The 25,436-nt window shown below is 47.6% G+C and overlaps 1 protein-coding gene across 3 annotated transcripts in view; it reads left to right on the forward strand.

Annotated features, from left to right (window-relative positions):
* Positions 1–25,436, forward strand: part of LOC104145347 (paired box protein Pax-5-like) — a 192,312-nt gene that overhangs the window by 36,919 nt on the left and 129,957 nt on the right. For all 3 annotated transcript variants that reach the window (XM_068925086.1, XM_068925087.1, XM_068925088.1), the window contains exon 6: positions 22,760–22,935. In XM_068925086.1, the coding sequence (XP_068781187.1) occupies positions 22,760–22,935 (176 nt within the window). The remainder of the gene's footprint in view (positions 1–22,759; positions 22,936–25,436) is intronic.

Genomic DNA, 25,436 nt, shown 5'->3' on the forward strand with positions numbered 1-25,436 from the left:
GACATGCCAAGTGTTGGCTAGGAATTTGCTATCCCTTGCCCCAGACTAAGGAGCTCCAGTCTGCTCCCAAGGGCAACTCAGAAGGTAGTAAATTTGCTGCTGTTATCCATTACCTGGGACTGACAGGAAAAGTGAAGTGTGCAGGATATTGCATGATGAAGTTCTAGTGGCTGTCATTCTTCACTGAGTGAAATCCCATCCTCTTTATTTTCATCTTTTTGAATTGTAGCAGCAGAGGATAAGACATGCTTTTTCCTGGCTCTTTTGATATAATTTCCCATAACAGTGGGTGTGACTGCAAGGTAGGAAAGGGAGGGTCGGATACCAGCATAGAGAGACACTCAAGGTTCATGAGGGGTTAAACAGGATAGATTTAATAGAGGACTTACATGTCAAGCTGGTTTAGTTTACATTTAAAATGGAAAGTCATTTTGAACTGGAAATCTAAAAATAATTTAATTTGAAAATAGCAAAATGGGATATTTCAACACATTCAGAAATCTCCCCTCTAGAGCTTCTGAGTCAAGGAGTTCTTCAGAAATGATCCTTGCTTCTGAATAAGTTTGGTTTTGGTGAATCAGTGTTTTTCAATATGAACAAAAGTCTTAAATTTTGAAGCCATTCATTACTAAATTACAGCACAGAGTCTGATTCAGTGCCATTGACTTCTGTGACACAGGATGAAACCCAGAGAGATCTATATGCATGTGACTGCAAGGTGGGAAAGGGAGGGTCAGGTGCCATGCAGTGGGTGGTCGCTGAGGCAGGCAGTTGCCTGACGAATGGTTTTGCTCCAACCTGCGAGGGTACCAGTAGGGGACAACTTGCGCAGCTGCTCTTTGAGCAGCCCAGTCATTTGTTCTGTCAATCCGGCCCTTTGCGGATGGTAGGGTATGTGATATGTCCAGGCTATTCCTCGCTCTCCAGCCCAATTTTGAACGTCCTTCCCTGTAAAACGAGTGCCCTGATCACTTTGGATCTCCACCGGGGAACCATATAACCCAGTCAAGTCTTCTAATGCCTTCATGGTGTGAGCCTGGGTAGCTGCGGTGCAAGAGCGGGTGTACAATAGACCAGAGCAGGCGTCTACAGCGGTCAGGACACACCTGTGCCGCTGGCTCTCCGGCGAGGGTCCAATATAATCAACTTGCCACCCCTCCCCAGGCTTTTGTCCTCTGCAGATATACCCCTTTTGGGTCCCCAACCGCTGCAGAGCTGAGCGGGGGCAACGCTGCCGGCCCCCGTTTGTGCCGCTGGCAGCTCCCCGTCCGTGCACGCTGCCGGCGGGGCAGTGGGTGCCGCCGCGCCCCCCCGGCGCTCTCCAGGCTGCTCGCCGCGCGCCCCCACCCCCGGGGGCGGTGTGCGCTGCTCCGGCTGCAGCTGCAGCCACCGCTCGAGCAGCTCTGCGCTGGGTTCGCCGTCCGCCTCCCGCCATGGCATGGCCGCTTGCAGCAGCTCTCGGAACATAGTGCCGCGACTCGCCCTTTCTGCCCGCTTCACGTTGACCCGCCTGTGTCCCGGCTTCCCACCGCTGCTAACAGAGGACGCCTCTGCCAACTGAGATGGCAGCGCTGCGACTTCCCCCACCACCCACAGGCAGCACCATCGCTTTAAGATGGGCGGGCCGGTTCGCAGCATCTTAGTCCGGATGGTTTTGCTCACGGGGATCGGATCCGGTAAACGCGGGGGAATACGTTCCGGACAGCATTCCTGATTGCCGCAGCCGGTTCATTCCTGCCGCGATAGCAGTCCACCCGGTGAGCCCGTCATCGACGTCCGCGGCAGCCGGCCAGGTTAACCGCGCCGCGCCCAGCACCCGCTCCACTAGGGAGGGGGAAACGCTTCGGCTTTGCTGCTGCGGGGGACGGAGGGTGCCGCGCAGCCTGGGATCCTGGGGCAGGGCCCCCGTCGCATCGAGCTCCCCTCTAGTACAATGAACCGCCTCTGGCCCATCGTCGCACAGCCTCAACAGCCGCTCTAACAACCCTTCACGGGGCTGCTGCCGGTAGCGCCCCTGCACATCCTGCAGCTCCGACGCTTTAAAATCGCGAGCAGTTGCGGTCCCTTGCAGGCTGGCCGCGCTCGGTCCGGTAGGCGGCTGCGCTGCCACCGGCCGGGCAGCTGCCTCCCCCTCACGCTCGGGGTCCGACTCCGAGCTGGGGGGCTCGTCGGGGTCCCAGATATTGCCGTCCCAAGTTTCCGGATCCCCATCGGCTTTTCGCACCAGTGCCCGCACCGCCGGGGACGGACATCTCGCCGCCCCCCTGTCGCCGCCGGCGATTTGCGATGCGGGCGGCCGCAGCGGCGCACCGGTGCTGCAGCTTCTCGGCTCGACCCGCGGTTGCAGTTGCGGCCTCCTGGGTCGTTTGTCGAGCCTCCTTAGCGGCTTCGAGACCCCTTTCCACCTGCCCGTTTCGCTGGCGCTGCGTCAGCAACGCCTCGTCCGGGGTGCGGAGCGCAGTCAGCGAGACCCACCCCAGATCCCCCGCTGCCAGCCCTGCTTCTGCCAGCCGGAGCTCGGAGCTCGGAGACCAGCCCCACGAGCCGCTCTGGGGATGCCCCCGGCTCACCCTCTAGCTCTGGCCACGCTGCGGGGGCGCCTCGCCAGCTCGCGAGCCATGGGTGCCCATCGACCCGTAGCGGGCCACCCGGGAACGCGGCTCCCCGCCTCCCCCCGGTCCTCTCGCCCCCAAAGAGGCATCTCCACACCGGGACCCTGCCGACCGCGCCAAACGTGACCGCAAGGCGGGCAAGAGAGGGTCGGGTGCCGGCGTAGAGAGACGCTCAAGGTTCCGGAGGGGTTAAACCGGGTAGATTCAATAGAGGACTTACGCGCCAAGCTGCGCGGGGAGCCCCGGGAACCGCGCGGAGGGGTCGCTGATGGGAGGCTGCTGGACACCCGGGTCGGACGCCCAGGCGGGACTCACCTCGCTGTAGCCTAAGGGCCCCTTACATCTACTCGAACTCTCTCCTTATCTCAGCTGTGCTAACCTTGGGTAGCTACCGGCCGGGAAGCAGCCAGACGTTGCTGACCAAAGGGAATATGCGTGCCTGGCCCTGACGGGAAGTCGGTCAGCGCGTAGAGAGCACACTCCGGGGCTGCTACCACGTACTCTGCCAGCCACCTGGCTCCTCGCCAGAGCTTCCGCAGGTGTGCTCACTACAGTGGGGCTTTGGTTTTTGTTTTACATTTTCTTATTGTGAAACTTAAATGATGTGTTTTGAACTTGCTGAAATGAAAAGAGCTCCAGGACATTCCCACCAGCTCTCACTGAGAGGGCTGTTCTACTGAACGCTTGATTCTGTCTTCTGACCTGCAGCACCTTTTTCCACACTTTTCTAATGGCTGATCTACAGATTTGTATGCTGCCAGATGAGCGTGGAGGAAAGAATGTACCCTTGTGTTGTGTGCTCCTCACATCTTATGAGCTGGTCAGAGCCAGCAGCCTCATGGGATGGTCTATATCTGGTGATGTGGGAGTGGTTGCTGGAGACACAGTTCCTGGCATGCTGATCTCTGAGTCATTGCTGGTCAGCTCTGTGTAACAAGGTGCTATTCTGGCACAGAGGCCAGCATCTTGAGCCTCTGGAAGAAATGCAGTTAGGCAGTGTGTAGCCATCTGCATTAAGATGGGGGCCAAACTAAAAAAAAATGACACCACTGCTTTTCTGAGATGTGTGCAAATTCTGATTCAGAGCATTCCCACAGTGCTTGAGTCATGACAGCATCACTGACCATGGGAGTAGAGTGGTGGGCCTGCTTACTTTCCCCTGTGTGTCCTGGACACAGAGCTCTGTCCCTCCTAAGTGCATAGGTAGAACTGACAGACATAGCTTTACTGAAAATATTAGGCAGGCTAGACCACTATCTGTCCTGATGATCAAGAACATGTCAAGAACACTGTCTCTTTCTCCTTAGCTCTGTATCTCTCTCCATCATGTCTTAGTCTGTGAGCTCTGTGGGGCAGGGACTGTCTTCTTGTTTCATACTGGTACAGTAGCTGGTCCAGTGGCTGGCCCTACATGTTATCATCCCTGATATGCCATTGTGTAACATTTGTCCTGTTTCAGGGATGAATGCATTTCAGGTGTAGATAAAGGAACCCCCCAGCAAAGCTTCACGATTAGTTCCAAGGAGGCATGGCTTGTAGGCTGGCTGCACAGCTCCAAGTGTCAGATCTGGCCCTTTGTTTAGAAAGAGTTGTAGGAGGAGAGACTGGCCACTGCCTTTCTACTGCCTGGCTTCACTCACATTGAAGGCATGGGCCTGGCTGAGTGTGGAGCCCATAATATGAATTACTTTAAAGTGTTTGATTCACTGAGGCCCCCTGCTCATTTTCAAACACCTGCCAAAATGTTATGGCCTGGGAAGCAGCAATGCCAGCCCCAATTTCCCTTGTTGTTCTAAATTGCTAAACAGACTATGTGTTTATGTTTGTTTCTGTCCTTCTGTCATCAGGCCTGTGGGCTTCTCCCTCTGTCTGTCATTCACAACTACTAAAAACTAAAACTAAAAACTAAGCTAGGGACAGCCCAGACTTAGATGGTGCACAGGCCCTGAATTGGCTGCTTTTGTGTTGCTCCCATTTAGCCAGCTGCTGAGAGCTTTTATGAATGGAGCTCTGTTTGCCTCAGGAATCAGGGGCTAAAGGAGTGCAGAGGATGACAGTGGTTTGACACAAACAGTGACAGGGTGTGATCTGCTGATGAATAGCCACTGCCCTTGAAAGAGTGACCTGGTAGCAGGCAGCACTGCAGTTATCTGTTCTGGGTCTGTAACTTTGATCTCTGGGCATGTTGGTTTCTGCTGGGCCTTTGAGGGGCACCTATTCAAGCCATTTTCTTCCACTCCCCAGATAGACTGAAAAGAACTGGAGTCTCATACATATACACACATGCATGCATACACACAGGGTGTTCAGCTAATAGCTAATAATACCAGCAACTACTCAAAAAGAAATAATGTTTAAAGGAGAGACTCTTCTTCTTTTAGACTGTATGGGGGAGGGGAGGAGCAGGGGCTTTCCTGCCTCACAACCAAATTAAAATTTGAATTTATTAAACATGTTCTGCTTTCCCTAAAATGACAGATGCTGTGCAGGCTTGAAAAGGGGCCATCCCAAAACAATGTTTGATATAGGCCACAAAGTTTTAAAAGTGGTGTAGTACTGACTGAGGAGAGCTCTCTGTTTGGAGTCTCCTGTGTTTGTGGACATCTGGAGGAAGAGTTCAACTGTCCCTCATTTGTGACACTAAAACCCTCAGGAGTTTTCAGGAGTCCACCCTCAGTCCACAGGGTATTGAGATAGGATTAGTGCTATTCAGGTCTCTCCAGACATTAATAAGCAGGGCTCATCCAGAATAGGATTTTTCCTTGGGAAAAAAAGATAATATTTTGACCATTTCTCATGAAATTTCAGGGAAAAAGAATAAATTTGAGTCAATCCAAAAGCTTTGCTGTGGTAACATCAAAATGTCACACAGTGCTTCTGAGAAAATTCTATACATTTCCATATTTATGAAAATGAAAGAAAAAGCCATTTCAGAATGATAACTGTGGCATTTCTGGGGAGAAAAGGACCAATATCTGTACAGTTCTGGTAATGAATTCTGCCAGCTGATCTCTGTCACTGGGGCTCAATCTCCCCAGCTCTGTAGGAAATTGGATAAGAGCAGCCTGCGCTCTTACAGCCTTCACTTCCCAGCTTCTTTGTACAACCCTGAGCCTTTAGTGCATCCCGCTTGATCCTCATTGAATATATGGAACTTCCTGTAGTCAGTCACAAATGTGATTTTTTTTTGCAGGATCAGGCCCTTACAAACACCTATACAAGACTTCTTTGTGGTCTGCAGCACAGGGATAAGCAGGCACTGTGTGCCAGAGAGTCTCTTTCCAGGAGGGCAAATGTGGAGGCATGGCTAGCAGACAGGAATGCTGACTGGTGGAGGTGACTAACAGATTGTGACCACCTGGTGCTATGTACCTCCATGCTCTTGTGCCTTAGACATGGGGTTGACTTCGGCTTAGCAAGGGTTTTAAGAATGTGTTGATTTTGAATCTTACCATGTGCTAGGACAGCCACAGATGTTTTTGTACATTCCTACTTTGATGCAAATAAAACCATACTAGTGCAGCTGCCCTTTCCAAATAAGTGGGTTACTGACTGTCTTATGCACATGTCAAGCACACTTGTCATTTTCTAATGTAGTCCCTAGAGCCCATATTTTCAAGAGAACTCTCCTTTAATTCTGGGGTGAAACCCTGCAGGTTTGCCATTGGCTTCAACAGGGCTGGGATTTTGTTGGAACTATGTTAATGAAATGCCTACTTTCTACAAGTGCTGAGTCCTGCTCTAGTTCCACCTGTTCTCATAAGGAGCTGTCATGTATTGGATGCTTTTGAAGTAGCCTCTTCATATGGGTTTAGCTAAAATCCAGTTTAGGGGTAAATGTCTTGGCAGATCATACTGACAGTGTAAGTATTAGGGCTGGCCAGAATTCTTCTGCTGGAATGCATTTTCCAAAGAAAAATAGGACGTGTCAATTTTGAATGTTTGTTCTGAAATATTTGAAACAAAGTATTACAATGGAAGTTTTTCTGACCTTATAGGAATGGAAGTTTTTTTTTTTTTCTGTTTGAAATTGACTTTGCATTATGTTATAAATGCTAATATAAAATAAAATAGAAAGGTCATGATCAGAATGAGTCATTCTGATTTTAGGGAAACAGAACATGTTGATTTTCCTAAAGTATATTTTGTCAAAAGTCTATCTGTTATAGTCTATTCCAAATATTTCTGTTTGCATTACAATTCAGAATGAGCTCCATCAACTCTATATAGTCTATATAGACATACAAATTGGTAACATCCAGATAAGAGGAGTTATTTAGGTGGAATTAGTATTTTTTGGTGATGATCTTTTTTGTCTAGGTATATAAATCCACATAATGCAAAGATTTCAAAATTAATTGTCCACATTACCCCCCCAATTTTTTTATGATACTGTATTGGGCAGAAACTGAACCACAGGAAGTTCCATCTGAACAGGAGGAAAAACTTCTTCACTGTGAGGGTGACAGAGCACTGGCACAGGTTGCCCAGAGAGGCTGTGGAGCCTCCTTCCCTGGAGATATTCAGAACCTGCCTGGACGTGATCCTGGGAAACATGCTCTAGAGGACCCTGCTTGAGCAGGGAGGTTGGACTAGATGATCTCCAGAGGTCCCTTCCAGCCTCAACCATTCTGTGATTCTGTATTTCATTTTGAAATTATTAATAATATATTAATATTAATATTTGGGAGAAGTAAAAAAATCAAGGAAAGACTTCTGTTTGGATTTTTAGCAGTTTGTATGGCTTGTTTGGAAACAGTTATTTTGTGACATTCTTTTTTAAAAATGCTTTTCAGTGAGTTCTTTTCTTTCAGGCTATAAATATAGCTGCTTCTGGGGAAAAGGATAGCAATTTTAATGTGTCATAATGAAAATACCTTTTAAACAGGAACCTTCAAAATCTTGCATGCAAAAAGGTTTGGTTTGAATATTTTAGACCTGAAAATAACAACATGCAGAGAAAAACGCCACATACTGCTTTTAGGCACATGGTTAAGGGCAATTGGATGACATCTGCTTTCAATGGGCCAATGATAAGGAGGTAAATTGTGACACCTGCTGCCAGGTCTGAGCCGAACAGTTAGGACAGTTCATTTTACAGCATTCATAGCAGGAAGTTGATATCCTTTTCTCTGAAAGGAACAATTATGCTTCTGTAATCCATTCAGGATCTTGTTGTAGGCTAAGTTCACAATTATTCCTAGTTGTATACTTTCCCATTAGGATGGAAATTAAGTTAAAGAGGAGAGATGAGAGTAATCACTGGGACAGGCAGAGGTATGTCATATGAGCATATAATGTTACATTTTCCCATCCTTTTCTGTATGTAAATTTATGTTGCTAAGGTCTGACTGAGTATTTCTGTACTGTTAAAATAAATGCTTTAAGTTTTAGCACATAAAAGTAATTCTCAAGAGTAGTAACCTGCACCAACTGAATTCAACTTGGAATAGAAAAATTCTGCCTCTTATAAACGTGGCTTTGAAATTTGTTCCCAAATGAAAGGGCTGCTTACAAAGCATTAAGTAATTTGACTCCTTCATAGTTAAAATTGGTAGATGGAACTATTAGAATATTAGGTATTTCCATAGCAGGCTTCCTTTGTATGTACTAGAAATAGTAACTGCATCCCTGTCTTCTTGTCCTGTTTTGATTTAGCATAAAACGTTAGGCCTGATTCTAAAGAGGCATCCAGTCACGTGGGCACATGGGTCAGTCAGACTCTTGCAGAGAAAGTCTGAATCTTGTTCTTATGAGGCCATTAAACCATCTTTGCCTACAGATTAAAAAAGGCATGTTAAATGACTTCTTCATGGTTACACAAAAGACAGTATTAGAAGCAGGATTAGCATGCATCTAGGACTGAAATCTGCCTCCATTGGAAATCAGTACAAGATTTGATCCAATTTGAATGGGATCTTTAAGTTAGAATGATCTCCATGGCTGAAATTAAACTCTTAAAATTCTGAACAATAACAGAAAAGTGATTTTATTTTGTTGGTGCTGCAGTAACATCCAGAATTCATATTTTAATTTCCTATTGCTGTTGTTCTTTTTAAAGTGGACTTCTTGGACTGAATTCCTTCCCCCAGTGGTTTTTTTTTTAATGTGAGAAAGGAGAGCCCCTGAAGTACTCCTGCCAGGTAGGAAGTTCCTACTAAAGATAGAACATTAAAACTTCAGTACTGCAAAAATAGGGGTGTTGTGAGACTAGGCTTTTTTGTTCCTCCAGTTCAGAAGCTTTTTGTCCATCTGCCACAGCCTTAACGTGCTCTTTGTGCCACGTTATTCACCAAATACTGCCTATTTTGGCCTCTCCTAACATTTTGCAGAGTCCTGTTATTTACAAATCTATTTCATTTCCCAAAGGATTTGACAAACATCGGAAGTAAACACATAGCAGGCTATGGGATTATTTGCACCAGACTCAGCAACAGCATTTTGCACTCTTCGTCTGACTTCTTTTTAGAATTGATTGCTCACTTCCCCCCTACCAGCTGCCAGTGCAAGAATTTCTGGTAATGTTGAGTTTACATATGTGTATTTGACTGGATTCATACCCACACACTTTTTTTTATATCACATGACTGTGACTGAGTCACAAAGAGTACCTTCACAAATTTGCCATGGCTCAGTGACCAAAACATGGCAGAGCCTAAAGAAAGCTCTAGTATCCACAAAGGACAGTGCTTTAGTAGCACTGGATAAAGCTGGAGCACAAAGCCATGGATGGGAAGTCAGAAGCCCTGCCCATGGGAGTTCCAGATGGAAACATGGGAAAATGCATTGTGCAGTGACTCCAATGCATTTGGCATGCACAAATGTGCATACATGTGCTATCAGCCCTTGGTGTTCCAGGCCTCACTGTTATGGAAACAGTTCAACCCTAGGTTTCCAAGGAGCAGAGTCTCACGTCCCGTGAATTTAATTATTTATTTAAATGACGGTACAACAAAGTAACAGCTCAAGCTGGGTGCCTCCGGGGAGGGACCCCAAACAAAGAAATTTTGGGGCAATTATACTCCTTACAGTGAAATTTCCCCACCTGCCCGTGACAGTCTCTCCCAATCTTCTTTACTGAGTCGGTGGTCTCTTTCCTCTGGATTGGTTCACGTCTACATCCCGGGACGGTTGCTGTGTTCCTGCTTCACGGTGCCTTCTCTTATCTGAAGGTTAACGGTTACCTCTGGCCATTGTGTGCTGTATCTTATCCGAAGGTTAACCGTTAACCGTTTCCAGACAGAAAAAGAGAATGTTTTGGGAGAAAAGCCAGAGGTATGGTGGCACTGCCTACCCCCATGTCATGGATATGTTTCTAATAGATATAGTACGGCACTGGTCTTTTGCTAGACTTCTATAGGGAGATGAATTTCAAACTGTTTCTCCCACTTCACAGTCAGCTAGTTTTTTTTCTAGCTGCATCACTGTGCAATTACCACAGATAGCATGAAGTTTTTTCCTTCATATTCTAGCTCTCCTGTAGTGACAAGAGTAAGTGTAGCATTCTTAATGAGCCACCTTGGTAATAACTTTTGAGCAACTTTGCAAAACCTTTCACTTGCAGTCTTCCAGAAACATGGCCTTTGCTTTCTATACTTTTTTCATTAATTTCAGCTGCAGAGATTTGCATGTAAATAGGATCCCCTTCACAGCAGCTTCCTCTTCTTTGTACATTCTCATTTCTGGGGTAGCAACTGACTACAGGGAGAGGACTGTGAGTTCAGATAGGAAGAGAGCAGTAAAAGTCCATCTGCTTTGAAGAGGAACCAAAATCTTATCTTCAGGCAGATACCTATCAGTAACTAGCATCAGGGAAACTCAATGGCTTTTTTGATCCCATGGCCACTGTTCTCAAAAATATTTATCTGTAGCCAGTTATTTGGCTGCTGATGGGATCAAACATCTGGAAGCTGTCTACAGCTCTTATTATTTTTCATTAGCATAAATTGGATGAGGATGCATTGCTGCTGGCAGTATGGGAACATCTCATTGTGTATTCAGATACTTCTGTGGCCTCATAATGGTATTTGAATATCTTACAAACAGGCAGAGCCAGCAAATACATGTTTCTTGTAGGACTTAACTTCAGGGACTGTCCTGAACACCATAGGAATGTTGTTCTTGTCGAAATTGGTGACACAAAGGAAAATGCTTTTTTTCAGAGACTTTCTACAGATCCCGTCAACTTGTATTCTTCACATTTTTGAAACTTGCTTTTTGGATTTTAGTCAGGAAAACCTGGAAGAATAATTTTGGTTTAGTAGTGGCCATCTCACATGTCAGTGTTTCAGTCTGTTTTGTTGAGACAATAATTGGTTTGACACTGGATTGTTCCTGGTGGGCTGTTGCATTGCCCTGGGGGAGGTAATGTTAAGGTGCTCTATGCTTGCTGCTTCAGTGCATCATAGGAATAACAGGGCTGAAATACATCAGGGGAGAGAAGACCTAGCCCCAAGGCAAAAAGCAAGTATGAGACACTTGCGTTATAACGCACGGGAGACATGAAAAGTTTAGCTGGAGACATCAGAACACATCATATCAATTAAAAATGCCCCAGGCGGCGCCCCCCCCCCCTTTAACTCTTAGGAATTACAAGTGGGCTTCACTGTTAAAATATTTATTCTCTTTTCTCTTTCATTGGTGCATAACTTGGTGCAACTTTTCCAGCCATGACTGTGCATGACTGCACACTAGCTTTAAGATTACTGGTTTTCTGTCCTGAAGACCTTTTAACTAGTGATCATTAGAGCATGGCAAACTGCAGCTGTTTGACAACCCTATATAGGGCTCCCTTAGGTCACTTGATTTTTTTTAACATAACTAAGAATTCAGGTCCTTCAGTCTTAGTATTGATTTTTTGACTGTACAAAATAAGGGCTCAAAGTGCATGCTTGAACTCGGAGACAACTGGTAGCAACCTCTTTGTTCATTGGAGGTCATTCTCCGATACCCACTTACCTGGGATCTGGTGGTAAGCAGTGCAATTGATGGGTACATGGCTGTTACCTGTGCTGTGTCACACCTCAGTTGGAAACAAATGGAAAATCTGAAACCAAATTATGAGTAGTGTCCATTAATCAGAGATAGCCTTTATTATTTCCTGCAGATAAAAAGGAATCAGAGCGATCAGGCACCTCATGTGAGGTCAGTGGGGTTCTTTACATTTTCTCTCCCATATAATAATTCTTTTATACCCAAGTAGTTACTTCTGGTGGCAATGTTAATACCTGTTCCAAATAGGACATTTGGTCTCATTCTTAAAATTCACAGGAGCTAGAAGGTTGTGGTTTCATGTTGTGCTTTGTCACACAATGCCCTTGTAAACATTACCATCAGAAGTGTCTGAATTCAGTGTCAGCCCTGTTTTGAACAGATGGCTGGACTACAGTCCTCCTGAAGTCCCTTCCAACCTAAATAGCTTCACGAAAAGAAATCTGGAGCCTTCTGTTTAGAAACCTAGAATGTGCATTCTAGGCAATCACACTATCAGGGAACAGCAAGAGCAGGGCTACTCCACAGGGGAGAACAAGCTAGGAGCCAAGGGTGACCTCACCTCCCAGGGCACAGTCACAGAATCACAGAATGGTTGAGGTTGGAAGAGACCTCTGGAGATCATCTAGTCCAACCTCTCTGCTCAAGCAGGGTCCTCTAGAGCATGTTTCCCAGGATCACATCCAGGCGGGTTTTGAATATCTCCAAGGATGGAGACTCCACCACCTCTCTGGGCAACCTGTGCCAGTGCTCAGTCACCCTCACAGGAAAGAAGTTTTTCCTCATGTTCAGGTGGAACTTCCTGTGTTTCAGTTTATTCCCGTTGCCTCTTGTCCTGTTGCTGGGCACCACGGAGAAGAGACTGGCCTCATCTCAACACTGCCCCCCCCGCCTTCAGATACTTGTACACGTTGATGAGATCCCCTCTCAGTCTTCTCTTCTCCAGGCTAAACAGGCCCAGCTGTCTCAGCCTTTCTTCATAGGAGAGATGCTCCAGTCCCCTAGTCATCTTGGTAGCTCTCCTCTGGACTCTCTCCAGTAGTGCCATGTCACTCTTGTACTGGGGAGCCCAGAATTGGACACAGGACTCCAGGTGAGGCCTCACCAAGGCTGAGTAGAGGGGCAGGATCACCTCCCTCGACCTGCTGGCAACACTCTGCCTAATGTACCCCAGGATACCCTTGGCCTTCTTGACCACAAGGGCACATTGTTGGCTTATGGTTAACTTGTGGTCCACCAGGACTCCCAGGTCCTTCTCTCCAGAGCTGCTCTCCAGCAGGTCAGCCCTCAGCCTGTACTGGTACATGGGGTTCTTCCTCCCTAGGTGCAGGACCCTGCACTTGCCTTTGTTGAACTCCATGAGGTTCCTCTCCGCCCACCTCTCCAGCCTGTCCAGGTCCCTCTGAATGGCAGCACAGTCTTCTGGTGGGTCAGCCACTCCCCGCAGTTGAGTATCATCAACAAACTTGCTGAGGGTGCACTCTGTCCCTTCCTCCAGGTCGTTGATGAATATATTGAACAAGACTGGACCCAGGACTGACCCCTGGGGGACACCGCTAGCTACAGGCCTCCAACTAGACTCTGCACCACTGACCACAACCCTCTGAGCTCGGCCATCCAGCCAGTTCTCAATCCACCTCACTGTCCACTCATCTAGCCCACACTTCCTGAGCTTGCCTATGAGGATGTGAGGGAGACAGGGTCAAAATCCTTGGTGAAGTCAAGGGAGACAACATCCACTGCTCTGCCCTCATCTACCCAGCCAGTCATTCCATCATAGAAGGCTATCAGAGTGCTCAAGCATGATTTCCCTTTGGTGAATCCATGCTGACTACTCCTGATCACCTTCTTGTCTTCCAGATGCTTAGGATGAGCTGTTCCATCACCTTCCCAGGGATGGAGGTGAGGCTGACTGGCCTGTAGTTCCCTGGCTCCTCCTTCTCACCCTTTCTGAAGACTGGCGTGACACTGGCTTTCTTCCAGTCCTCAGGCACCTCTCCTGTTCTCCAGGACCTTTCAAAGATGATGGAGAGTGGCCTAGCGATAACATCCACCAGCTCCCTCAGCACTCGCGGATGCATCCCATTGGGGCCCATGGATTTATGGATGTCAAGTTTGGACAAATGATCTCTAACCTGATCCTCCTTGACCAAAGGAGAGTCTTCCTTTCTCCAGCCTTCCTCTCTTGTCCCCAGGGTCTGGAATTCCTGAGGACTGGCCTTAGCAGTGAAGACTGAAGCAAAGGCAGCATTCAATAACTCTGCCTTCTCTATATCCTTCACTACCAGGGCACCCGCCCCATTCAGCAGCGGGCCCACATTTTCCCTAGTCTTCCTTTTGCTACTGATGTATTTGAAGAAGCCCTTCTTGTTGTCCTTGACATCCCTTGCCAGATTTAATTCCAACTGGGCCTTAGCCTTCCTTGTCGCATCCCTGCACACTCTGACAACGTCCCTGTATTCCTCCCAAGTGGCCTGTCCCCTTTTCCACGTTCTGTAGACTTCCTTCTTCTGTTGGAGTTTTGCCAGGAGTTCCTTGCTCATCCATGCAGGTCTCCTGCCCACTTTGCTGGACTTCTTACTCAGAGGGATGCACCCATCTTGAGCCTGGGGGAGGTGATGCTTGAATATTAACCAGCTCTCCTGGACACCCCCCCCTCTTCCTTCTAGGGCCCTACCCCATGAGATTCCCCTAAGTAGGTCCCTGAAGAGGCCAAAGTTAGCTCTCCTCAAGTCCAGGGTCACGATCCTACTTATTGCCCTGCTCCCTCCTCTCAGGATCCTGAACTCCACCATCTCATGGTCACTGCAGCCAAGGCTGCCCCCAGCCTTCACATCTCCAACCAGCCCTTCTTTGCTTGTTAGTACAAGGTCTAGCAGGACACCTCTCCTCGTTGGTGCCTCCACCACCTGGGTCAAGAAATTATCCTCAATGCTCTGCAGGAACCTCCTGGACTGTTTGTGCCTAGCTGTGCTGTCTTCCCAGCAGATGTCAGGGTGGTTCAAGTCCCCCATGAGAACCAGGGCCTGTGATCGTGAGGCTACTTCCACCTGTCTGTAGAAGGACTCATCGATGACTTCTTCCTGATCAGGGGGCCTGTAGGAAACCCCCACAACCGTGTCACCCATGTTAGCCTGCCCTTTAATCCTTACCCATAGGCTCTCAACTTGCTAGAACTATTCCAGTTCTACTGGAACTATTTCTTTTGTTGGGGCAGACTGCAGTGAAAACAAGTGGATTTTGCTTCGGACTGAACAGTCCCTGCATTCCTTGCATTTCTTGTAGGGTTAATAGTTCTGTTTCATCTTGTGTCTTGAGCATTGCTCTGATGAAAACACTGTCTTGGAAAGAAGGGCCTTGAAGGTAATATGAGAGGGAAAAGAGGAGAATTTATATCTTGGTATTTTGTTTCTTAAGGCATTTTTATGTATTATTTATTTATTTTAAAGGCATTTTATTTTAAACACCTTAAGTCTAAACCAACCCTTTATTTAAAGAGGAAATAAGTACCTAAATACAGGAGTTGAGAGGTAGGCTGTATCAGCTGCAGGACTTTCTCACTCACCCTGTCTGTTGTGATAGAAGGGATGCAAGAGTTTTAACCCTGCTCAAGGTTTAGGTGTAATCCTACAGTCCCTCATGCATGGCAGTCACTTTCATGGGACATCACTGTCTGGACAGGGGCAACACTTGTGGGTTTGAGTGGTTTTTTTTGTTTTTTCTCTTTTCTGATTTGTTGCTGTGACCGCAAGGCGGGCAAGAGAGGGTCGGGTGCCGGCGTAGAGAGACGCTCAAGGTTCCGGAGGGGTTAAACCGGGTAGATTTAATAGAGGACTTACGCGCCAAGCTGCGCGGGGAGCCCCGGGAACCGCGCGGAGGGGTCGCTGATGGGAGGCTGCTGGACACCCGGGTCGGATGTCCAGGTGGGACTCCTCCTGCATATCCCAAGGGCTCCCTTTTATCTACTGGAACTATTTCCTTATCTCAGCTGTGCTAACAGTGAGAAACTACTGTCCGAGAAGCAGCTGGACATTGTTGACAAAACGGAATATGCATGTCTGGCCCTGATGGGAATCTGGTCAGTGTGTAGTTTGACACTTTGGGGCTGCTATCACATACTCTGCCAGTCACTGGCTCCTCACCAGATCTTCCGCAGGCGTGCTCACTACAGTTGCCAACCTGCCTCTGAAAGGATCCTCCTGCTTTTTGCTCTTGTGCACCTCTGGTCACTTATTCCAACCCATTGTGCAGATGTGACCATTGGTGCTCCAGGTGTGGAAGATGCTCTATCAGCCGCATGCATGCAGAGATCCCATGTGTGCTCCTGAGGAGAGGCAGAGACCTCCACTCTAAGGAGAGAAATGGCTCCTGAGGGTTGTAGAACCTCAGTCAAGGAGCAGAAAAGGCATTGTTTTCCCTGTGGCCTGGATCCCACTGGTTGGCCTTGATTGGTAATACTCCTGTCCAGTTTTTCTCTCTGTTTGGAAGAACATGATGAAAATGAGACTGACTTTTAAACATTCAGGAATGCCAGTGTGAGTCTAGACAAGTTATTCTGCAGTCATCACAGTTATTGAGGTCTAGAAAGCCAGGAATTCCTGTAGACTTCTGTCCTTTGTCCCTATAGCTGTTCCTCCCCCTCCTCTTCCCCTCTTCCCCAAAATCCCAGTTACCATGTCCCACAGCCCTTATGAAGTCAGGCCCCTTTAACTTCACAGTACCTCTAGTGCCCTGTACCCTCCCACAGTCCCTTCAGCTTCCTCTCATGTCTCCTGATTACTGTCTGGGAGGGAGGCAGCCTCCATGCTGCATGTGTGCTGACTGGCCTGGTGGCATTCATGTGCTGGTGGGCAGCCAGCTGGCCAAACAGAACAGGGAGCTTTATGTTCATACCATAGCCTTTTCTGCAGTGGTAGTACTACACTGGATCTTTTTTATCAGCCAGACCACCAGTTTTCATGAAACTTGTAGGAACTTGATGTTTTTGAGAGTTCTAATCCTTTGTCAAATGTGGGTGAAATTAGCTGAAGTGTTTCAAAGTCATTAGGAAGGCAAGTAGAACAGGGTGGGCAGACAAACACACAGATAGCTAGATGGAGGGATAGACAGACAGATGGACAGACAACTTTGCAGCATAAGCCTAACTTCTCAGGAAACCAGGCTAAAAATGAGCAAGGAGAATGACTCCTGGGCTCTGCAGACAGAAGTCAGGTACTGTTACATGCATTGGTGCAGATGCTCAGTTAGATTCATAGAGTAATTCCTGGTTTATTGAACTCAGTGGCAAAACTGCTGAGAGCTTTGTGGTGTTGATTTCAGTCATATAGGAAGTGATTAGGTGAGATTATAAAACTCTAAGTTCATGTTTGCTGAATGTGTGTTAATTAAATGTGCAATTGCACATCTGGTTTTTTTTCAATCAAGGCCATAAATATACACATAAATAAAGCATGTACAGTAAAAATAGTTAATCAGGCATAGCAGGAGAGAGGCAGTCTGTGTTGCAAATTTCATGACTTTATCACAGTACTGCCCTAAAGCCCCAGTTCTCAGACATGTGATTACAGAAGACTCTCTGATTTAAAAAAGAAAGAACAAGAAGCTCTCACAATTGTAGAGAAAAGATTTAAATGTTTCCTTGTAAAGCTCAAAAACAAAGGTGAGAAACTCCACAGTCTTCACCAATTCATTATTACAAGAAATCATGGTTTATAAACCACCCTCATCATTTTGGCAGTATGAGTCATGATTTCTGATCTCATAAGATGGACAGTTCTGCTGTCTTCAGCAAAACACTTAAACTGCTCAGAGCTACAAATTTGGAGAGGTATGTGAGGGACAGCATTTGGTAAGTGCCTAACCAGATAATTCAACACAGCATAACGTCTTCGTCTTGTTTGAGGGGCGTTCCAGAGAGACTCTACAACCCCTCCTCATCCTACTTGGCAGAAGTTATCTCTGCACAGCTAGGCACAAAGTGCACACAGAGGAGTCCCAAGACTCTGCACTTCAGATGATGGGGAAGATGGATCATATTCTAGCCTATAACATAAAGAAGGGAAGCATGTAATCTTTTACTTATGGACAATAATGTAGTACTTATGGACAATAATGTAGATGCACAAAAGTTAACCAAAAGTTAACTTTACCATTCCCTGACTTCTGAGAACTTGACAGTATTGCCTTAGCATTCACTTTACGTAATTTCCTTTACCATGTTTCTATCTTTGTCAATAGCTGTTGAGAGATGCATGCCTGTCTCTGTAACTTTATATATGGACTATGTAACAGTTGTCCAGTGATCCTGGCTTCCCTGGGCTGGGAAGTGAAATAGAATGGACTATCCTTTTAATGCTTCTATCTGCACTGAGTACTCAGTGTGATTCAGTTTCCAGTTTTGTTCCCCTCACTCTTGACATTTTTTAGCACACACAGGTCCAAGCCCGCAAGCTCGCATAGGTAATGATATATATTAAAAAGTGGTGGAAAATGCATAAAGAATCAGAAATCAAACTCTCGGGAGTCCAGGTGGCCAGTTGTACAGCAGAGACATATACAAGTCCAAGAAGAGATTAAAGAGAAAGAACCTCCACACACACCCTGAACCCCAGGGAGGAGTTAGAATTTACTTAAATAATTTCTAGGCCCACTTCAGCAAATGTTTACTCACATGAGTTGTCTTTACTCTTGGGAATAATTCCAGCGACTATAATGAGATGAAACCTTTGAGGAGAATAAGGTTTTGCAGGGTCAGCAGGTACTGATTTAAATTTATCCTGCTGATTCAAATTATCCTTTTTATTCAGGAATTCTTTCCCAATGTTGCAAAGAACAGTGAGCTGTTTGTTCAATCATTTTATTAGCTCCCCCAAAGAAATGATTCCCCCCTCCCCACACACATTGAAATAGTCCTTTTAAACATGGTTTGATATGGACTTTACTATCTACATTGCAGTGATGACTACAGTGACTCCATGCTGTATCCAATGCAATCTATTGCTTGCTGGAATGTTAGGGTTTTTTTATTTTTTATTTAATTGAAATCATGCAAGCTAAATTTCTGGAACAAGGTATTCCTCTGTCTGTGATTGCCTTTATAGGCTCGATGTTCCACTCTGTTACATCATTCTTATATTGGTTTAACTCCAGGGCCACTGGTAGAATTACACTCATGTCCACTGGGTGGAGAAGGAACCTTATTTTCCCCATGACTTGGGATGGTTATGCAAGAATGTTTGCAACACCATTTTAGGAAGAAAATTGACCAAAAAGTTTTGATGTAAAATATAGAAAATACTTTTTATTCTCCACTGAGCTGATTTGGTAGGATGGAGGGATTTGGTTGGACATATTTTATGTCTCTTAATTACTCATGTGAAATGACCTAGCTCCCTAGAGGCAAAGGATAGTACTTTCAATAGACCCAGGGATATTTGTACCCAAGGCTTCCTTGAGTCCTGTCCTTACACAGGCTGTCCTTACACTGATTTCCAGGGGTGCTAAAGACTCCAGTGCTCTCCTGAGGTCAGTAACAACATGGCTCAAAGTAGCCACACACATGCCTTGCTAGAGTTTCTACTGGGCCTATCTCTGGTCAAGCGAGGGGATATGTTTTTCTAGGGATGGATCCAGGGTGGTATCCTGTCCTCCAATGAACATTGGGCTGACTTTAGTGGGCAACTCATCAAATGGACATGCCAAGTGTTGGCTAGGAATTTGCTATCCCTTGCCCCAGACTAAGGAGCTCCAGTCTGCTCCCAAGGGCAACTCAGAAGGTAGTAAATTTGCTGCTGTTATCCATTACCTGGGACTGACAGGAAAAGTGAAGTGTGCAGGATATTGCATGATGAAGTTCTAGTGGCTGTCATTCTTCACTGAGTGAAATCCCATCCTCTTTATTTTCATCTTTTTGAATTGTAGCAGCAGAGGATAAGACATGCTTTTTCCTGGCTCTTTTGATATAATTTCCCATAACAGTGGGTGTGACTGCAAGGTAGGAAAGGGAGGGTCGGATACCAGCATAGAGAGACACTCAAGGTTCATGAGGGGTTAAACAGGATAGATTTAATAGAGGACTTACATGTCAAGCTGGTTTAGTTTACATTTAAAATGGAAAGTCATTTTGAACTGGAAATCTAAAAATAATTTAATTTGAAAATAGCAAAATGGGATATTTCAACACATTCAGAAATCTCCCCTCTAGAGCTTCTGAGTCAAGGAGTTCTTCAGAAATGATCCTTGCTTCTGAATAAGTTTGGTTTTGGTGAATCAGTGTTTTTCAATATGAACAAAAGTCTTAAATTTTGAAGCCATTCATTACTAAATTACAGCACAGAGTCTGATTCAGTGCCATTGACTTCTGTGACACAGGATGAAACCCAGAGAGATCTATATGCATGTGACTGCAAGGTGGGAAAGGGAGGGTCAGGTGCCATGCAGTGGGTGGTCGCTGAGGCAGGCAGTTGCCTGACGAATGGTTTTGCTCCAACCTGCGAGGGTACCAGTAGGGGACAACTTGCGCAGCTGCTCTTTGAGCAGCCCAGTCATTTGTTCTGTCAATCCGGCCCTTTGCGGATGGTAGGGTATGTGATATGTCCAGGCTATTCCTCGCTCTCCAGCCCAATTTTGAACGTCCTTCCCTGTAAAACGAGTGCCCTGATCACTTTGGATCTCCACCGGGGAACCATATAACCCAGTCAAGTCTTCTAATGCCTTCATGGTGTGAGCCTGGGTAGCTGCGGTGCAAGAGCGGGTGTACAATAGACCAGAGCAGGCGTCTACAGCGGTCAGGACACACCTGTGCCGCTGGCTCTCCGGCGAGGGTCCAATATAATCAACTTGCCACCCCTCCCCAGGCTTTTGTCCTCTGCAGATATACCCCTTTTGGGTCCCCAACCGCTGCAGAGCTGAGCGGGGGCAACGCTGCCGGCCCCCGTTTGTGCCGCTGGCAGCTCCCCGTCCGTGCACGCTGCCGGCGGGGCAGTGGGTGCCGCCGCGCCCCCCCGGCGCTCTCCAGGCTGCTCGCCGCGCGCCCCCACCCCCGGGGGCGGTGTGCGCTGCTCCGGCTGCAGCTGCAGCCACCGCTCGAGCAGCTCTGCGCTGGGTTCGCCGTCCGCCTCCCGCCATGGCATGGCCGCTTGCAGCAGCTCTCGGAACATAGTGCCGCGACTCGCCCTTTCTGCCCGCTTCACGTTGACCCGCCTGTGTCCCGGCTTCCCACCGCTGCTAACAGAGGACGCCTCTGCCAACTGAGATGGCAGCGCTGCGACTTCCCCCACCACCCACAGGCAGCACCATCGCTTTAAGATGGGCGGGCCGGTTCGCAGCATCTTAGTCCGGATGGTTTTGCTCACGGGGATCGGATCCGGTAAACGCGGGGGAATACGTTCCGGACAGCATTCCTGATTGCCGCAGCCGGTTCATTCCTGCCGCGATAGCAGTCCACCCGGTGAGCCCGTCATCGACGTCCGCGGCAGCCGGCCAGGTTAACCGCGCCGCGCCCAGCACCCGCTCCACTAGGGAGGGGGAAACGCTTCGGCTTTGCTGCTGCGGGGGACGGAGGGTGCCGCGCAGCCTGGGATCCTGGGGCAGGGCCCCCGTCGCATCGAGCTCCCCTCTAGTACAATGAACCGCCTCTGGCCCATCGTCGCACAGCCTCAACAGCCGCTCTAACAACCCTTCACGGGGCTGCTGCCGGTAGCGCCCCTGCACATCCTGCAGCTCCGACGCTTTAAAATCGCGAGCAGTTGCGGTCCCTTGCAGGCTGGCCGCGCTCGGTCCGGTAGGCGGCTGCGCTGCCACCGGCCGGGCAGCTGCCTCCCCCTCACGCTCGGGGTCCGACTCCGAGCTGGGGGGCTCGTCGGGGTCCCAGATATTGCCGTCCCAAGTTTCCGGATCCCCATCGGCTTTTCGCACCAGTGCCCGCACCGCCGGGGACGGACATCTCGCCGCCCCCCTGTCGCCGCCGGCGATTTGCGATGCGGGCGGCCGCAGCGGCGCACCGGTGCTGCAGCTTCTCGGCTCGACCCGCGGTTGCAGTTGCGGCCTCCTGGGTCGTTTGTCGAGCCTCCTTAGCGGCTTCGAGACCCCTTTCCACCTGCCCGTTTCGCTGGCGCTGCGTCAGCAACGCCTCGTCCGGGGTGCGGAGCGCAGTCAGCGAGACCCACCCCAGATCCCCCGCTGCCAGCCCTGCTTCTGCCAGCCGGAGCTCGGAGCTCGGAGACCAGCCCCACGAGCCGCTCTGGGGATGCCCCCGGCTCACCCTCTAGCTCTGGCCACGCTGCGGGGGCGCCTCGCCAGCTCGCGAGCCATGGGTGCCCATCGACCCGTAGCGGGCCACCCGGGAACGCGGCTCCCCGCCTCCCCCCGGTCCTCTCGCCCCCAAAGAGGCATCTCCACACCGGGACCCTGCCGACCGCGCCAAACGTGACCGCAAGGCGGGCAAGAGAGGGTCGGGTGCCGGCGTAGAGAGACGCTCAAGGTTCCGGAGGGGTTAAACCGGGTAGATTCAATAGAGGACTTACGCGCCAAGCTGCGCGGGGAGCCCCGGGAACCGCGCGGAGGGGTCGCTGATGGGAGGCTGCTGGACACCCGGGTCGGACGCCCAGGCGGGACTCACCTCGCTGTAGCCTAAGGGCCCCTTACATCTACTCGAACTCTCTCCTTATCTCAGCTGTGCTAACCTTGGGTAGCTACCGGCCGGGAAGCAGCCAGACGTTGCTGACCAAAGGGAATATGCGTGCCTGGCCCTGACGGGAAGTCGGTCAGCGCGTAGAGAGCACACTCCGGGGCTGCTACCACGTACTCTGCCAGCCACCTGGCTCCTCGCCAGAGCTTCCGCAGGTGTGCTCACTACAACAGGTATTGACATAAAGGTCCTATGAGCCTGGGCATGCCCATTTCCCTTTGTCCTGCCTTAAATCTATATCTGAATTCAGTGATGGTAAAATGCATTCAAGGTCAGCTATAATAGATGACTGATCGACAGATCTTCTTTAAGTATGTAACTTGTTCTTAGCCTCCTCTCAGATAATCTTTTTGTCTTTTCAACATACTGATACCTACATTTAATCAAAGGATAAAGTGAAACACTCTTGTGTGGGTCTTGTCATTGCAGTTCCTATTTATTCTTCTGTGTTCTTTGTCCTCTTTGAAAGGTATTCAGGAATCTCTAGTACCAAATGGCCATTCTGTCCTGGGTAGAGATTTCCTTTGGAAACAGATGCGAGGAGACCTTTTCACTCAGCAGCAGTTAGAAGTGTTGGATCGCGTCTTCGAGAGGCAACATTATTCTGACATCTTCACAACAACTGAGCCAATCAAACCAGAGCAGGTACTATTGCAAACATTCAAAGTTTTCCAGATGCACTCTCTGGTGGCAGAGGCCTTCTTGCTGTAAATCATCAAATACTTAGTCCTCAAAATTTCCCTAGGAAAACACAGAATAGTGGGCAATATATCAAGCTCTTCAACTAAGTGCATGGGAGCCATAAAGGTTCAAAAAAGTGTGTGTGTGGACGGGAGACACTGCATAAACAAAAAGGATATAAAATTACACCTGATGTTGCATCTGAATCAATTGTGTCAAATAAGTGCTTAAAGAGCATCACAGCATCTGCCTTTGTTAGATCAAAAACAGACTATACAACTAATAAGGAGTAGATTTTCAAAACTGTACACCTAATTTGGATACATAATTACCATGACTGTGCACCCAAATTAGTTTTTTGTATCCAGAAATGGCTTATTAGACATGTAATCAACCATTTGCCAGGAGAAATACAGAGTTAGTATGTGCAGTTAAATTAATTGCATGTACAGATTAGCAGGGTATTTGAGAAGAACCTGGCACTAATTTTTTAGAAAGTTCTTAGTTTTCCTATTTTGAAGACATGGTACAGAAGCACAGTCCCAACCCTTATGGTAGGCTTTTTCAGTATTGGTCACATAGAAATCGTGTGGTGTTAGATCTCTCCCTGTTTAACTTTCATGTGCCAAAAAAAACCTAAAAAGAAAACAGTGGTGGCAAAGGATCATTTCTGAACTTTCTGTGTTCTGAAGGGTCTGAACTTATACAGAGTTGTAGTTCAAAGTACACAGCCTAACAACAAATATAGATAGAAGGGGTTTTGTTGGCTTAAGAAGAAGAATAAAAGAATCAATTGAGGATGTTGTTAAAGTATACTGATTGCCAAGTATGGGATACTCAGCTGTTGGTGATGAAGAGAGATCTCCCTGGATCCACATAAGTAGCTGTAACTAGAACAGTTATGTTTCCAGGGAATTAAGATTGGAGATATAGACCCCTTAATTTGGTAATCAAGGTGCTCTTGATGCTCTGAGGAGCTAAATAGATGCTGAGAAATGTGATGTTAAGAGGTGTGGAAGGTGATCAGCAGAACTGGCTTGCCTAGGCATTTATAAGTTTAATTACAAATGGAGTTTGCTGGTTGCTTGCTTTATATAGGTTGGAGAATGCTCATTTGTCTAGGGAAGGTTATGTCATGGTTAAGGGCTTGTGCTTGTTTAGGATTGGCTTGTGGTTTTTGGTGGCATGTAAAGTGGAATTTTTACACATATTATATGTAACTCACATGAATAATTCTGATTCACAAGGATGTGTTATGCACTAGTCTATTTCCACTGCTTACAGCAGCAGTCAGATTTTTACCGCCTTCTTAAGAAAAGCAAAACTGTCAGGAAACTGTCTGAAATGACCTTACCAATGGATCCAGAGAGATTCTGCAAATAAATCAATTACAAAGAAAATGCTGAAAACATAATGGTGTAATGTGGGAAATCAGCACTATTCCTACAATAAGCTATCATAGTAAACTTAAGATCTGAACTCAGAATTTGAGGATGGCCAGAACATTACTGAATTCTGAAACCAGTGTATTAAGGGCAAAGTTAACAATGGATACATAGAATATTTAGCTGTTGCTCAAGAGGAGAACAGAGAAATGTTGCAAGCGTAGGTGTAAGGGTAAGGTGGGGGCACTGCCTGGACTCCCGGCAGGGACAGATACACAAACACAAGGCACACTAGGGTCGATACTGAGCATTTATTACCTCTGCGTCTGAGTGGGGGTTCCCCAGCGATTTCCTGATCGAGGCACTAATGGAGCGGGAGAGTCCCTGGCACCGCTGAGCATCGGTCCAGGGCGAGGAACGCCGGGGGGGGGCACTATGTGAGGTTTTTATGGGCTACATGCATGTGCAGTGAGCATATTGAGCTCATCGCTAATCTCAATTCAAAGCCCAGGTGCAGTGCCACACTGGCACAGACTCGGCCGCGTGACTATGGGTCAACATGCCCTGTAGATGCTCCTTTTCCTACGGAACGGTCTGGCTAGCTTCCATCACCTCTCTCCTCCATATTCTTCTGCATTTTTCCATACATTCCACCCCCGCGATGGAAAGCTAGTTACAGGCCGTCCCAATCTTCAGAAGGACGTGGGGTATGAGGGCAAGGGATTTTACAAAGCAAAGAAATCAAAATATAACATAATACAAAGCAAAAGATAAACAAGAGTTCTCCTTGTATGAGGTGGCCCAGCCATCCCGTTAGGGAGCCAAACCAATTAGCCAGCCAGGCATCTCCGTTGTTCTGCCGGATATGTTGGATAATATCTGGTAAGTGGCTGATATCATTCTCAACAGACGTCGATTCATCACTGATGTTAAAACAGCACATCCCGGTGAAGTCATGACATCTGTGGTTATGTCACAGTAGGAGATAGTTGAGCACTAGACAGCTTTGCAGTGTTCCTTGCCATACTGCTCCCAACTCTTTATTTAAGAGGCAATGGCCCTAGATGTCCAATTTAAGCC

The sequence above is a fragment of the Struthio camelus genome, chromosome W, assembly GCF_040807025.1.
Source record: "Struthio camelus isolate bStrCam1 chromosome W, bStrCam1.hap1, whole genome shotgun sequence".
Lineage (NCBI taxonomy): Eukaryota > Metazoa > Chordata > Aves > Struthioniformes > Struthionidae > Struthio > Struthio camelus.